Here is a 14579-nt window from a genome sequence, read left to right on the forward strand (position 1 = left end):
GGATGCTTTGTGTGTGTACCACAACACATCTAGGTAACTGTTAGTGCTGTCTTTTGCTCCTTGTCTCCAGCAGAACTCCAACAACGACCTTTTAATGTACAGCATTATTGGCTTTGTAACCTTCTGTGACATCGGATTGAAAACCTTTTCATTCTTGAAGTATCCTTCCTTTTAAATATAAGATCTTTCTGGAATATCTTTTTATTTTGGCAGTCTTACATCCTTCTTCCATTCTCCAGATGCAAGTGATTTTTATTAAGCTATGTTACAGTTCTCTGTCTGGCATGGGCGATGCGTTAGGTCAACAGGTGTTACTTGGGGGACAAAATGTCTTGGAAGTCTAAGTTACCAGTGACAGAAAAAATACTTTGAAATAGTGGGGGAACCTTTCTTGTTTGAAGCAAAATGAAATAGATTTTTTTTTACCTTTTTAGAAAGAAGAGATGTACCAAAAATTCTTTCTAGGTGAAGGCCATAGGGACCTATTCTCAAGACTGATTCCCCAGGAGTCAGTTGCCTGTGGGGGCATTTCCCATTCTGTGCACCAGATCACACTGCAACTGCAGTTTTTCAGGACTTGTGGAGGGGCTTTCTGTGGGAATGTGTGGAGATTGTTTTATGAGGCTGGTAAGCAGTATGTGAGGGGGGTGTTGAAGGAGCTCTGAGCTCAAGCTGGATTCATACAGGTGGCTTCACCCTGGGAAACTGTTCAGTTCGAGCTTTAAAGATCCTTTTCATTTCTTAATGGAAAGGATCTGAAACAATTTACATTATGTTCACTTTTCCTTGGTGACTTCATGGAGTTAATGAGGTACTTAAGCGTAAACAGGTTGAATTGTTTTGCTTGATCAAGGTCTAACATACCAAGGATCTTACCATTCCACTCCTTCCAACTGATTTTTATTGTGAAAATGAATGTGTTTCCCTGTTGCAGTCTCGAAGTTAAAGCTCTGTGAAGGTGGATGAGAAAAATGAATGTGGGCATGAGACTCTAACAAAACTGTGATATATCTCAGCTAGCTGATCATTCTGCAGCTATCTAAAAAAGGAAGTTCCTTGATCTGTTTTCTTGCTGAAAGGCAGTTTCTATATTTGTTTCAGCTACTGTATCAATAACCTGCTGTGTTTAGCACAGCTCTAATTTATTTCCTACTGTTTCCCTTTATTTTATGGCACTGGCATTTGCTTTAATGTGATGTCGTTTTCTCCAGATGTTAATAAGATGGTGTTAATGTTTCCACAACATTTTTCTTGATAACATTTATGTAGAGCATGCCATCTGATAATGTGGAATCAACCCATTTTAAAATATTGGTAATAATTTTCTAATTAAAATTAGACTCTCTGAAGTATTTTCCTCCCCGTACAAATTGAGGTCATACACTTTCCCATGCTCAGGGAAAATTACCTGTTCACTGAGTGAATGAATATCTCCTACTGTATAAATTGCAAGTATGATAGATGAGATCGTGTACTGATATTTGTGCAAACGCACATAGACTATTTTCAGATGTCAGCAGCTGATCCTGGTAGGCATTCTGGGTTTCCAGCGAGGTGAGCTCATTTGTAGCTCTGCAAGCTGCCAAATAATGAACCCTAAATCTCAGGAGTGCCCTGTTGTGTACTTTTGGAGACAGTATTCTGCATTTGGGAAGAGAGGTGGTAAACAGGAAAGCCTGTTGTGGGTGCCTGAAGTTGCTTATACCCAACCCAAATCAACTTCAATATCAGCATAGCATTTTTCAGTCTTGCGAGGCTTTCTGAATGTATCTGGATAAAAATAAAATGAAGAAAGGAATCACTGGATAAATCTATGAGTGAAACAGAAAATAAAATGGAAATGACATGCTAAAAAACCCCAAACAAACAACCAAAACTATTTGGGAAATCCCATGGGCTGTTTACACTGCTGAGCAGTGTTCTGAATATATCTAATAGGAATTGGTACTGCATGGCCGTGCTTTTAAATGATGTTCAGTTTCACTTTTCCAATAACAGTCTTTCCCCTCCATTTTGCTATTTAGATCATGCTTCTTAGTGATCCGGAGATTGAAAGCAGCATCCTCATCAGCTCTGATGAAGGAGCTACCTACCAGAAGTACCGTCTGAACTTCTATATTCAGAGCTTGCTCTTCCACCCCAAGCAGGAGGAGTGGATCTTGGCCTACAGTCTGGATCAAAAGGTGAGCAATTGATTTAATATTTCACTGATGCTTGAGCCAGGTGTTAAAGGGGACAGCTTCCAAAGATGGTGAAGAAATTATGGTGTGCTTTGCTGCTCTAACTTTGCTGGTTTAAGTGTGCTCACCCACCCTACCCCCCACCCTCCAGTGACTCCAAAGCTTGCAAAAGGGAGTGGAGTTACACAGTGATCATGATGGGTATGGAAATTTTAGTAGTGGCGATGGTTAGTAGTAGTTGAAAAGGATCTGAGATTTGGTGTGAAACATGGAGCTGTTCTACGAATCTGTTGGTTTATAGGCTTTGGTGATTGTTGAGCTGTCTGAGGATCGAGCGCTCGGGCTGAGTTGGTCTGTTGTTCATGATGGGATGCTCTTTCCATTTGCAAACTGCACTCAGTTATCTGGAAATCAGTGAGATAGACAGTAAACTCCTCTGTGCCACATTTTAAGTCATTTTGCATTGACTTCTATTGGTGGGACAACTCTTAAGTCTGTTACTTTGTCCTTAGCAAGCCTGTTCTTACACAGCAGTCATCTGTCTTGAATGATGCTGAGCAACACACGTGCAATGTGACTTGAGAAGTGTTGTGGCTATAGAGTGTGTGCTTCAGTTCTGGAAGAGCAGTTCCCACTACAGCCCAAAGCTGAGACATAGACCACATGAGCAAGTTACAAATTTTAAGAAGCTTAAAACTTGCCAAGCTTTTATCTTTCCTCTGTTCCGTTTCTGTCATATGCACACTCTGGAAAGTGAAGACATTGAATAGCCACTTCAAGGTTTTGACATTAATCTGTGAAGTGTATCTGTGTGTTCTAGGAGGGATTTTAAACTCCTGCAGTTATTTTTTAAATGTTCTAAACTAGTTATTCTCCCATCCCAGCTATAGGGATGATACACCCAGTAAATTGTGCCTTTTGTATTTAACAGAATTTCCTTTGAAAGGCTAGTGTGAAACTTTACTGAAGTAGTTACTAAGAGTTTAATCAAATAATCCACTACTACCATACTTCCCAATGTAAGCTTTCCATCCATTTGTTAACAGAATGCTATGGCAGGCACCAGGTGGTTTGCTGCTGTGCTGCTGCTGCTACTTGAGTGACATTTGCTGGCACAAAGCTATTGTAAATACACGTCTTTCATCGTATCAAGTCCTTCCTGTATGAAGGAGTTAGTCAAATGTCAAATACTTTTTTTTGCACTCATATGTTCAGCATAACAGGGATTTTGAAGTAGGCTAGAAAGACCAATCTATTTATTCAATATCATGGAATGGTTTGATGATACTTCTGGATTTAAGAATTTTAAATGGCACTGGTGTTTGTGCAGATAGCCCTGCAAGAAATAAATGTGTGATGAGATGCTCATGGATGTGAAAAGCCAGATATGACATGCTGAGTATGCATTTGCAAAGCGATCCGTCTGATCTTGGGTTGAAGTATCATACTTCTATTTTCCATGCTTTGTATCCTTTTAATGACATGTTAGCCACTGGAAGGAGAAATAAAAATACAAAGTATGTACATGCACTTGACTGTGAGGCTGTAATTATGTTCCCCTGTTCCAGTGCAATGTTTGCTTCTGTCCCTTCAAACTAATGTATCTGAGTGCCCACCTCTGCTGTTCTGCTGAGAAAATGAACTGACAGTTAGAAACACCCTGAGGCTGCTTGCATTTTTTCCCAGGAACTGAATAAGTTTGTCCACAGTCTAAGAGCAGAGATGAGGTGCTCAGCATCTTGTTGGCCAAGGAAATGGAACAACACAAAGTTCAGGCTTTGCCTCTATGTCTGCCTTAGCATTCAAGGCCACTCATCATGCTTTTTCTTCAGTGTTCGGAAAGATGATCTCAAGAACTGGTTGAATGCTGGCTTTTGAGCGGAACCGTGGAGGCAACGCTTTTTCCAGCTGAAGCATTGGCGCTGTATAGCGTAGATATCGATTGTTCTCAGCCATGTCTTGGCTTAGTAAGAGCTGTAAAAGTATTGTCACTCTGGCTCAGGATCATGCAGCTTCACTGCAGTTGCAGTTGATACTGAGATAATGGACAGTGCTTTTGGAGTGCAAAGGCGGTGCTACAGACTGTGACAGCGATGCTATATGGAGTTCCCAGATGCAGTCTTCTGAGAGGCCAGTGTAAATTATTCCTGTCTGTCTGGAAGCAGGAGTCCTGCCACAACTGAAGGGGAACCAGAGGTCAGCCATGACCTTCTGTTGGATGCAGTTTAGGCCAATGACAAGTAGAAAGCATCCTTGATGGTAAAAATCCTAAATCCTTAAGTAGCTTCATCAGGTCTTGTGCATCTCTAAGACTGCTGTGTTTGATCTTCTGTCTTGTTCTCTAGAAGTCAGATTTGGATCTTACACCCTCCCACACTGCTATGCCCCAGCCTCTCCACTAGCTGTGACCATGTGGTCATATCAGTGGCAATGATGACTTCGTCTATCTGCTTCTGATCAGAAGAGAGATATCAAGAGCTCCTAAAATAAGTGGCTAGAGAGGCTGCAGGCTCTGCAGTTGCAAGAAGGCTATCCAAAGGGGTGCTGTGCTGTTGTCAGGGGCTAATTCTCCAGCTGCAGCCTGATTCTGCTGGTACTACTCTGTCCTTTTTGTTCTTATTCTACTGTCAGGCAGCCTGAACTCACCTGGCACAAAATAGGTGGTGCTGGATCAAATAGTGCTTGCTTTCTCAGTTCATGTATCCACATTTTTGGGATACTATTTCTTGGAAATGCAAGAAAGGGCATTAAAATAAAACATTTAGCATTAGTCTGTGGTGTTATCTGCAGGTGTTATCCTCAGATGCCGTTACAAGGAAGGTGCCAAAGCAAGACACTGATGTTCAGTATTGTCAGTGGTGCAGCCACTCTTACAGTGGGAGACCATAATCTTCCATCTCTCTAAAATTTCCAAGTGTGTCTGACCTTTAAAGTCTTACTTGTAATGACTACTTTAGAGTAGTGCAAATAACTCTGAAAACAAATCCTGCAGTAGGAAGTGTTAAGGGAAGGTCTATTCCATTCTCTAATAAGTGTGAATGTGTTTGCAAATTCAATTTAATTTCTTATATTAAAAATAATTTTCAGATTAATACTTATTTTATTAATTTTCTTTCCATTAAAAATAATAACAGGGTGGTGTAAGCAAGCTGTGGTCAACTTGGAAATTGAGAATGACAAATCTGAAAATCCATTTTGCCTAGTACGTTTTTCCACACAGTGAAGTCAAATATGAGCATCTAGTGCCCTACAAATAACTGATTTGGCCACTACCTAGATCAAAGATTTTTAAAATATTTTGTGTATAAAATTAGAAAACAATATTACAGTTTTTAATGTGGAATAAAAATACTCAGTGTTTTGGATCTTCCTGTTTGAAAGTTTTCCTCTGAGGTCTTCTGACCTACTGTTCCAATGTTGTGATTCAAGACTCTTTTTTAAACCATTCTTTTATTCTAAGCATCTAGTTGATTAAAAAAAACCCACGAACCAACTAAATAAATGCAACATGTTTTGAATTCTTTCCTCTAACAGAATTATTGTCCCTTCCAAGCTGGTGTTTTAGAAGGTCTGTACACTATCTCAAACTCAGAAGAAGGTGTATTCACTATTCTAAGAAAGGAGTGAATAAATGGAATAATGTAGAACTCTGACATCTTTATTGAACACAGTCTTCATGTGTCCCCTGCAAGTTGACAGTGGCCAAGTGATAACGGTTTTCAGAATATGGTATCCAAGTAAGTTTTCTACCCAGCTAATAGTAATTTTCTGCAGTCTTTTAGCTTGCTTAGAAGAATGGTGTGAGATCTCAGACTTACTGTCTGTACCTGTCATATGCAAGGGTTGTCCTCTCTTTCCTGAGCAAGTGATGCTTTCCTGCAGCAATGTTCTAATTGTGAATTTTGTCAACCAGTCACTGTTACGCCTCTGTTAATATGTAATTTCGATCATAAATTTATACTTCCACCTTCTCCAACTGGCTCTTCCTTACTCTCAGTTTTGATGTTCAGGCATTGCAGGATGCTTGACAGATACAACTTACTGTACTTCTCATTGCTCCTCCTGTACCCTTGTTAAATAGCCCCACTACCCTAGCTTATACCTCACATGGATCAGTTTTTATGCCTGTCTGTGGATTTTTGCAACTAGTCTCAGATGGTTCTAGTATAAAGCCCAAGCTTCACAGCAGTCTTATGTCCAAAAATGACCTTCCTCTTCTTTAAGAGGATGAAACAATCTCTTCTTAACAGAACTTCTCCTTGAAATATGATTTGATACCTAAGAAAGTCAGACTTTCTGACAATGTTACCTCTCCCATAAACTGAAATAATTGAATACAACATCAGTTAAATCCCAGAATCTTTTATCATCACTTCCAGATGGGTATTGTCTCTCTTTTTCCTGCTTGTGGCTATTTCTAGGAGCAAGGGAGAAGATTCACTGAGAGGGGTGGAGCTCAGCAGGCATTCCCTGTGATGATTTGCTCTGTGGCTGCTGGTTACTTTTTTCATTTAAAGACAAATCACAGCCACCACTGTTTATTTTAACTTCAGAATTTCCAAAGAGTTATTTAGTATAATTCCCCAGGATGAGTAGGCACAGCATATTGTTCTTGTTCTTATTTTTTTAGCCAATTATGACCCTCCTCTGTCTTGCTAACTCTCTTGTATTATAAAATAAATGCAATATGAGAGAGCCAAAAAATCTGTTTGTGTGGGCACGAATGTGTAGCAAGTTCGTAGACCCTAATGTCTTCTCACAACATATAAAACATAAACAGGAGGAATTTTTGCAGGGCTTTAAGCAAGCATGGGTGGGTGTACTACTCCCCCCTGAGCAGCCATGTGGCATTGTGCAATTATCAGGCTCTGGGAGATTGGTTGCATCTTGTGAGCTGAAAATCTTGGATCTCTTCCCAGTAGCTCTGTGTATGTCTGCTTTATTGATAAAATTGTGCAATCTGATGTGTGCACATGTTGGTTCTGTTAATGGCCCCCTGCAGCCTTTGACAGAATGTGGACACGATGTAAACGTTAAAGGTAATTTTGCTGCAAGTCTGCGCGGGTCTCCCTAGTGAAATCCGTATTGGCACTTGATATATGAGCCAATACAAAGGCAAAAAGGGGCTTCATCCTCCACTTTTCACAGTTTTTTGCAGAAAATACATAGGAAACCTTTTTAAGTGACCCTTGTATCAAAGCGTGATGGGAAGGGTATAAAAAGGGTTGATATTCGCTGTTGGAAAGTATTGGAAACTGCTTTATGGAGTGCTGTGAAAGCTCGGTCTACCAGCATATACATGAGGTATGGTTTTCATTGCTGCCATTCATAGAAGCTGGGCATGAAGATCTTTAATTAGTCTTGAATTTCTGATACCAGTATTTCAGGTGCCTCATTATTCATCTCATTTATCCAAGGAACCATCCAGTTCTCAATAAGCTCAACTTTCCACACCCCAATACCACTCTGAGGGATGGATCAGTCTGGGGGTAGAAGCAGAGGAGGGGTTTCCAGTTTCATGGAATTGCTCTCCGAATGACACTGAAACTTCTTTCAGAGCAACATGCACAAACTTCTTGCATGAATATATTTTTAATAGGTAATTTAAAGAAAAAGAGAGAAAAATGTTAGGGAAATAAAAAGGGAGATATTTAAAATATTTGAAATCACCATTGTTAAGAAAAAACCTATATGAAGCGATACAGTTCCACCTGTTCCTTACAGGGAACCCACCAGGAATAGGTGAGAGATTGAATAATTCAGTAACAGAACAATTTAAATTCCCCAGCTACACCATTATGAATTAGAGAACACTAGAAAAACAAGAAGTTTGGCAATCAGTGGCTTCTCCCTCCACAGGGCTTAATCTTCAGCAGGAAATGAACAAAAGAAAGTGGGTGTCTTAATATCTGTTTGAATGAGGTGATAAATAAAATGTACAAGATAACATTCTGCTGTATCACCGAGTTGCACCTGGCAGACAGTATCAGGTCTGACTGAGGAGATTCCTTCAGCGCTGGAGATGTGGCAAGTTATGATCTGAAAATTGAATGCAGCGCATGTAAGAGCCCTGATTATCTTGACTAGACGCTGCTGAATTTATCAAAAAGAATCACAGATAACACTGGGACCACGTGGGAAAGCTTTCTTTTAATAGTCTAGGCACACAGAGCCAGGGCCACAAACGCAACGTCTGTCTGCTGCCAGGCAAATTTCTCCCCTGGAATTTGGTCTGAGGTTCCCAGGATTGCATGGGGCAGGTAGATGGTGAAGGGTGTGATTTTTTTTTTTTTTCCAGACAGTGCGTGATTGGGTAGGTTGCTGCAAAGGAGATCCAGTGGACTTGCTGAGAGGAGGGTAAGACTGGATTCAAAACGTACGCACCTTATCCAGGCAGTCATCCCTCTTTGTCTGGGTTTCTCTGTAATGAGACGTTATAGATTTTTAGAAGAGCCCAGGTTGGAAGGGATCTGAATAGATCATCTGGTCCAACCTTTTGTGGGAAAGGGAGTCTAGATGTGGTTACCTATCATCCTGTCTTGAAAGCCTCCAGTGATGGGAACTTCACTGCATCCCTAGAGTGGGGAGGTTCCAGTGACTGATTGATAGTTATCACTGTAAAAAAATGTCTTATATCAAGTTGAAACCTCTCCTGATGAAACTTATACCCCTTGCTTCTTGTCCTCTCCGTGTGTTTCCTTGTGAAGAGGAGTCACATGAAGAAATAAAGTCAGATCTTTATAGATATGCACACACACACAGGAGAAGACAACTCATCTCCTCTTTTCCTGTTGAAGTAGGCCACTGAACGGGGACATTGAAAGAGCCCTCAGTGCCCTGAAGGACCCTTGGTTCCTGAGTCTCAGGGAGTGCTGGTGCTATGGAGTGTCAGGCTTAGCTCCCACTCTATCTACTCTGCTCAGTTTCGCTAGCACAGAGACTAGGGAGTCGTAGTCTTCATTCCCAGCAAGTGTTTCAGTCCTTGATCTGAGTTTTTTTCAGCCCAGGCCTTTAAGTTTCCTTTCCTTAGGAACCGTGGTAGGGGGCTGATGAGGAGAGTTGCATTGGTAGCTGCCTCACATTTCATTCTGGTACAAATCAGCAGGCTCCCAGTGCGGTCGCCTGGTCCTCAGCAGCACTCGTGGTCCTGGAATTTAGATGTAACTGTAGTTGTTAGAAGTGTGAGCAACTTCTCCTTTTATCAGTAACATCTCAAGACTGTACCTCTCGGGTAAAACTCAGCTTTTCTTAGCAAGATGTGAACATTATATTTAACAAGGAAAATAAGTTCTTTCTGCTCCCATGTGCATCCTCATGGTAGAATCACCATTTCGTTGTACGATGTGAGAGAATGCACTGGGGCTAATTTCTCATCATGGCTCATTGATACCTGAAGAACAAGATGACTGTGGTTCCAGTCCTACGGATACAATAATCTACTTTCAAATTTATCTTGTACAAGTCACTCGGCGTTTGACCACCCTGCAGAGTGAAGCTGGAGGTACAGCTTTCTGCATTCTTTTCTTCACCCAAGGGGGAAAGAAATTGAGAGAGCTGCCATAATAACAATTACTTCTACAGGTCTATCATACTGAGTCGGGAAATATAGTGAGTATTTTGCCCAGTTCTAAAGGAAGACTTACTGTTTAATGTTTAATACAAGCTGTATTACAGTAACTGTTCTTAGAAATCCATGCCATGCTGACTGGTCCATTGTATTACACATTCATATTAAGGAGCAATCGGTGCCCCAGAGAGCTCGCAATTAAATGTGAAGCTGACAGAAAAAGCGTTGTCCCCGAAGTACCCATAGTGTATTCAGGCCCAGGTCATTAAAGTGTTTCATTGCCTAACTACCACTGAGGGCTATAACAAAGTCAGAAACTGAACCCAGATAGAGTCCTATTCCCATGAATTAACCACAATTAAGCCTTTCATCTCTTTGCCTTTTGAATGCTCTTCTGAGAACATCAGGTTCTACAAACGTATCGTGTGTCCTTTGCTGGACAAGCCACCTGCCGGTGGTTCTCCCAGGCAGGCAGGGCTCCATCAAACAGATAAACTGAAACGTTAGTAAAGTTAAAAAAAACCCAAACCAAACAAAAAAATCCTACCAAACCCTTGAGATTGGGAATATTTAAAGGCAATTTACAGAAGTCTGTTCTTCAATATGGTAATGAACCGACGAATTGAAATCACTTAACTTCATTTACAAATCATGAATATGTATCAGTGCCTTTAAATGAAAGGACGACTAAAACAGATATAGTGTTTGTTCAATTCATTAAAAGGAAAACAATTTATCAGGAGGTTTTTTTTCCACTTTTAAACCAAAGCTATATGCAAATGCAGGGAAATCAAGACCTTGCGCTAATTCTGCTGCATGATGTATATTTTTATAATCCTAATTAGAACCAGTCATTTAGTTCAGCAATTTCCCCCAATCTAGCCAATTTGAAATTAAAATAGATGCCTTGATTACAAAACTCATTAGCAAAGAAGCACCCTTTTCGCTAACCGGTTCATTTGGAATGCACAAACTGAATGAAGTGAGGAGCACTTGTGTTGTCAATTGCCGTAAGTGAAGTGAGCCTTAATTGTTAGCATTGTGAAGTATTTGTATTGCTGCATGTTTCATTGCAGTATAATATACCATTCATTAAATGTAACAAAAGCAGGTTTTAAATGATTTAATTAAGTGGTATTGGTGCACAAGGTAATTTTTATAAAGCCAAATGTCGCGATTGTTTGTGTTTAAAGTATTGATGGTCATTACTGTCAGAAAGAAGACTTATGAGTGTGCATTTATCATTCTAGTTATGGCGAGCCTGGAAGTTTTAATAGGAGATCAGAAATTAAATTATGCAGCCCTGTCTCTACTTAAGAAACGCCCAATGAATTCTGTCTTAGCAAAATAGTGAACTTTGGGCTTTTGATGATTTGTGGTGGCAAAACCAAAGTAACTGCTTGTGAAACTTTGCTTAGCTAGAACAGACATTCCTATTGTTTTTTTATTTATGTTATAGATACTTCTTGAATAGATTTTGCATTGAGAAGGAAAATGTAGAGATAAATGGAATGAGACACATTCAATGCTTAAATGTGCTCTGCTGCTGAAGAAACCTAGTTTATTGCAAGGATTCTACGGTTTATTCCTGGGCTGCACTAAATCATGGTTGTATATTGATTTTATCTGGAGCCTAAGTGGGGTGAGGGGTGGTTATAAATATAGCTGATGGTAATAAACATGAAGCAATGAAGAAAATTGAAGAATAAGAATATCAAGGGCATGATTTATTTTGCCTGACTGGGAAGATCTGAAATGTAGCGATATATACCTATATCAGGTGCCAAGGCTGCACATAGTAGTTGGTGGTGATCTACTGAACAGTGTTGATTGATTTCTGGAAGCAAATGTAGATGACTTTTTTTGGATGAAGTAAATTATACCTTAGAGTCATTTGTATTGACCAGGTCTCCATTGACTGCAAAAATGTAGTTTACTTTATTGAGATCTAAGTATTTGCTATATTACCTAAGATTAGGAGACTTGAAACCAATCCTCCTGTCTGGATGTATGAAAAATGGATTACATGGGACATTATTCTAATATGAACGAAGCAATGAAAAGCATTACATTTTCAATTTTCTGCTATGGTGTGTACAGGTTCTAATGAGCCAGTGCTTTAGAGGAGCGAGCAAACACGATGTGCAAGCAAAGATGGAATTCCCAGTCTTTTGGTTTTCTTTATCAGGATTCATTTGCTTAGATGTGGGTTACCTACCAGGCTACTTCAGTGAAATGAGGTGAACCCATAGGAGTTCCCTTGTCCTTCCCCTCCTTTTGTTTTCTTTCTTTCTCTCTATCTTTGTCTCTTTTTTCCTTCTATCCCTTTTTGTTTGCCTTTCATACTGCTTTTCAAAGCTCTTTCTCAGTATTTGCCTGATCTGATGGGCACCATTAAATCTTCCCTAAAATCTGTTGAGCGTACTTATAGGTTATACCACTTTTAACTGAAGGAAGAGCACAATTCAGCTGTTGACTCCACTTAGATTTCTGTTGATGCTGACCACAGAAAACTTCAGTTTGGTGTCATTTTCCCTATCACTGAACTGGCTCTGTGTGGTGCTTGAGTTTAGAAATGCAACTATTCCAGGCTGAAGAACAAGAGGATTAATTTTACCCAAAAATATCGCAGCTAGAGTAACAGAGAGGAGCATATGACAATGAACATCAACTTGTGTGAATTGTCATAAAAAAACCCATTTTGAATAGCACTATATATAAAATACAGAACTCGATAGAAAAAAAGGCAACTCTGAACTCAGAGCAGCCAAATGGTTTATCCTGGGCCTAATTTTAAGGTTATGCATGAATGCTTTTGTGGATTAAGTCCTATAAGTATGTAAGCCTTCATGCATTAGGGTGTGAAGTATTTATATAGACAGGCTTTCACTATTGAAAAGGCCTGCAAAGATATACAAGTCACGTATGGGCTTTTATTGTTGGGATTTGAGGTAGTTTTCTTTCACTCTTTTGGATTTTGCTGTTCTCTCATCTTCTTTAATGTTTTAGGATGTTAAAACCATAGCTCAGGGAAGATGGGTCTGCCAGCACCTGAAATTATGAGTATGTAGAATTCAATACTGAGGGGCACTATTTAATTCCCTTGGACCAAGAGTGCTTTCCGGAAGGTGATGATTAAGAAGCTGTTATGTTTTGTTAACCAAGAAGGGTCATGCTGTATCCAGAAGGTTTTGGGACCCAGCAGCTCCCACTACTGTCAGTAATTCAGGCAGCTGAGCACTGTTGGAAGGCTGCCTGACATGGTCTATTCTTTCTGTCTGGATAGTGGTGGCATTAATTAGTATTTGCACATTGCCTGGACAATGTGAGACCTCACTGTTTGGAAGTATTGAACATTAGGATCGCAGTAGGCTGTTTAAGACAATACTTTCATCTTTGATATCCTCAAAGATGGATAACTGGAATGGGATAGACCAATGTCCTATGGATAACTGGAATGGGATAGACCAATGTCCTTGAGGGAGCCAGCTGGATGGATGATGCTGAGGGATGAAGGTACAGTCTTCCTTTGCCATTCGCACACCTGCATTTGCCTATTTGCTATGTCATCAGCAACCCAGAACTGAGATAGTCTGTGAGGTTGCTTCCTAAGGGGTGCATTTCTGTGTGCCAGACTGTGAGCTCGCAGTTAGGAGGAGAAATAGGAGGCTATTCCCTTGCTTAGTTCTGCCCCTGAGATATATATACCCACTAGTGTTTTGGAAGAGGACTTTGTGAACCATCCAGGGATGGGAACCTTCAGGAAGGGTACAATCTGATCCTGACACAGAGTTTTGGCTATAGTTGGCAGTGCCAAGGACCAAAGTCTTTGCCTCTACTTTGCTTTTGGCTGCTCTTGTAGCTTTGCTTTCCATTGCAGTTGAAGGTGTGCAGGTTGTTAGACCCTACAGGCTGGCCCTAGACCACACAGAGCAGCTGTGTGTCTTGATTTCAGTGGGTGATTATTGCTACAATGGTAATATCTGCATAGTGCTGCTTTCCTGCTGAACACGTCACATCCATTTAACAGGACACCGTTATTATATCTTATCTCGACCAATATATTGTCAAAATCTTTTTATACAGCTGAGAGACACATATCTGAGAACCAAAGAAAGAGAAAAGGAGCAGACAGGAGCTGACCTTTTTTTTACAGTTTGTAAATCTTGTGTTGCCCTGTTGATTTTTGCACTGTGCAATTCTTAGTAGGTCCCTTCGTGCCACAACCAGGAGGAATCAAGGGGTATTTAAATGGCTCAGAGATCACAGCTTGATTGACAGAGCTGCAATGTTACCCAGAGCTCCTAAATGAGCTTTCAGCATAGTTGGGGCTGGGACCCCACGTAGGAATTTGATGTCAGCAGGTGCTGTAGTTGCAAATGTGCCACAGGGCAGAGAGAGCCCGTTGTAGCACAGCAGTATGCTAAAAAGCTCATACATTTAATTCGGAATAGTTCAGTGGCTACTGCGTGGAACAGATTTCTGTAATACTGTAAGCAGGTATGTGGCCCTAGTTTTGTTTCAGATTGCTGACAGATCTCTCTGTCTCTCTTTTATCCCTTTTTGACCCACTACAAACCATTCCTGCCTCCAGTGCTTGGTTTTAGTGGGGAAATGGACCATGTTCTTATCTAATAGCACACCTTAGCTGGTTTACAAAAGATGTGTGCAGTCACACATGTAACAGCTGAAATTCAGTATAAGCCTACAGATTTTAGCAGGGAAATGCTGGTTTACATCACTGGAGGATCAAGCCTGGAAACGTGCAGTATTCTGTTCCTGCAGAAAACAAGATAGATGTAGTTTACTTCTTCCAGTATACAGGGCTATTT

General features: G+C 40.4%; 1 protein-coding gene across 1 annotated transcript in view; it reads left to right on the forward strand.

The window, feature by feature from the left end:
• SORCS3 (sortilin related VPS10 domain containing receptor 3) overlaps positions 1–14579 on the forward strand; it is a 275609-nt gene that overhangs the window by 143451 nt on the left and 117579 nt on the right. The window contains exon 4 of the mRNA XM_069863574.1: positions 2025–2183. Within this exon, the coding sequence (XP_069719675.1) occupies positions 2025–2183 (159 nt within the window). The remainder of the gene's footprint in view (positions 1–2024; positions 2184–14579) is intronic.

This window comes from Phaenicophaeus curvirostris, chromosome 9, assembly GCF_032191515.1.
Source record: "Phaenicophaeus curvirostris isolate KB17595 chromosome 9, BPBGC_Pcur_1.0, whole genome shotgun sequence".
NCBI lineage: Eukaryota > Metazoa > Chordata > Aves > Cuculiformes > Cuculidae > Phaenicophaeus > Phaenicophaeus curvirostris.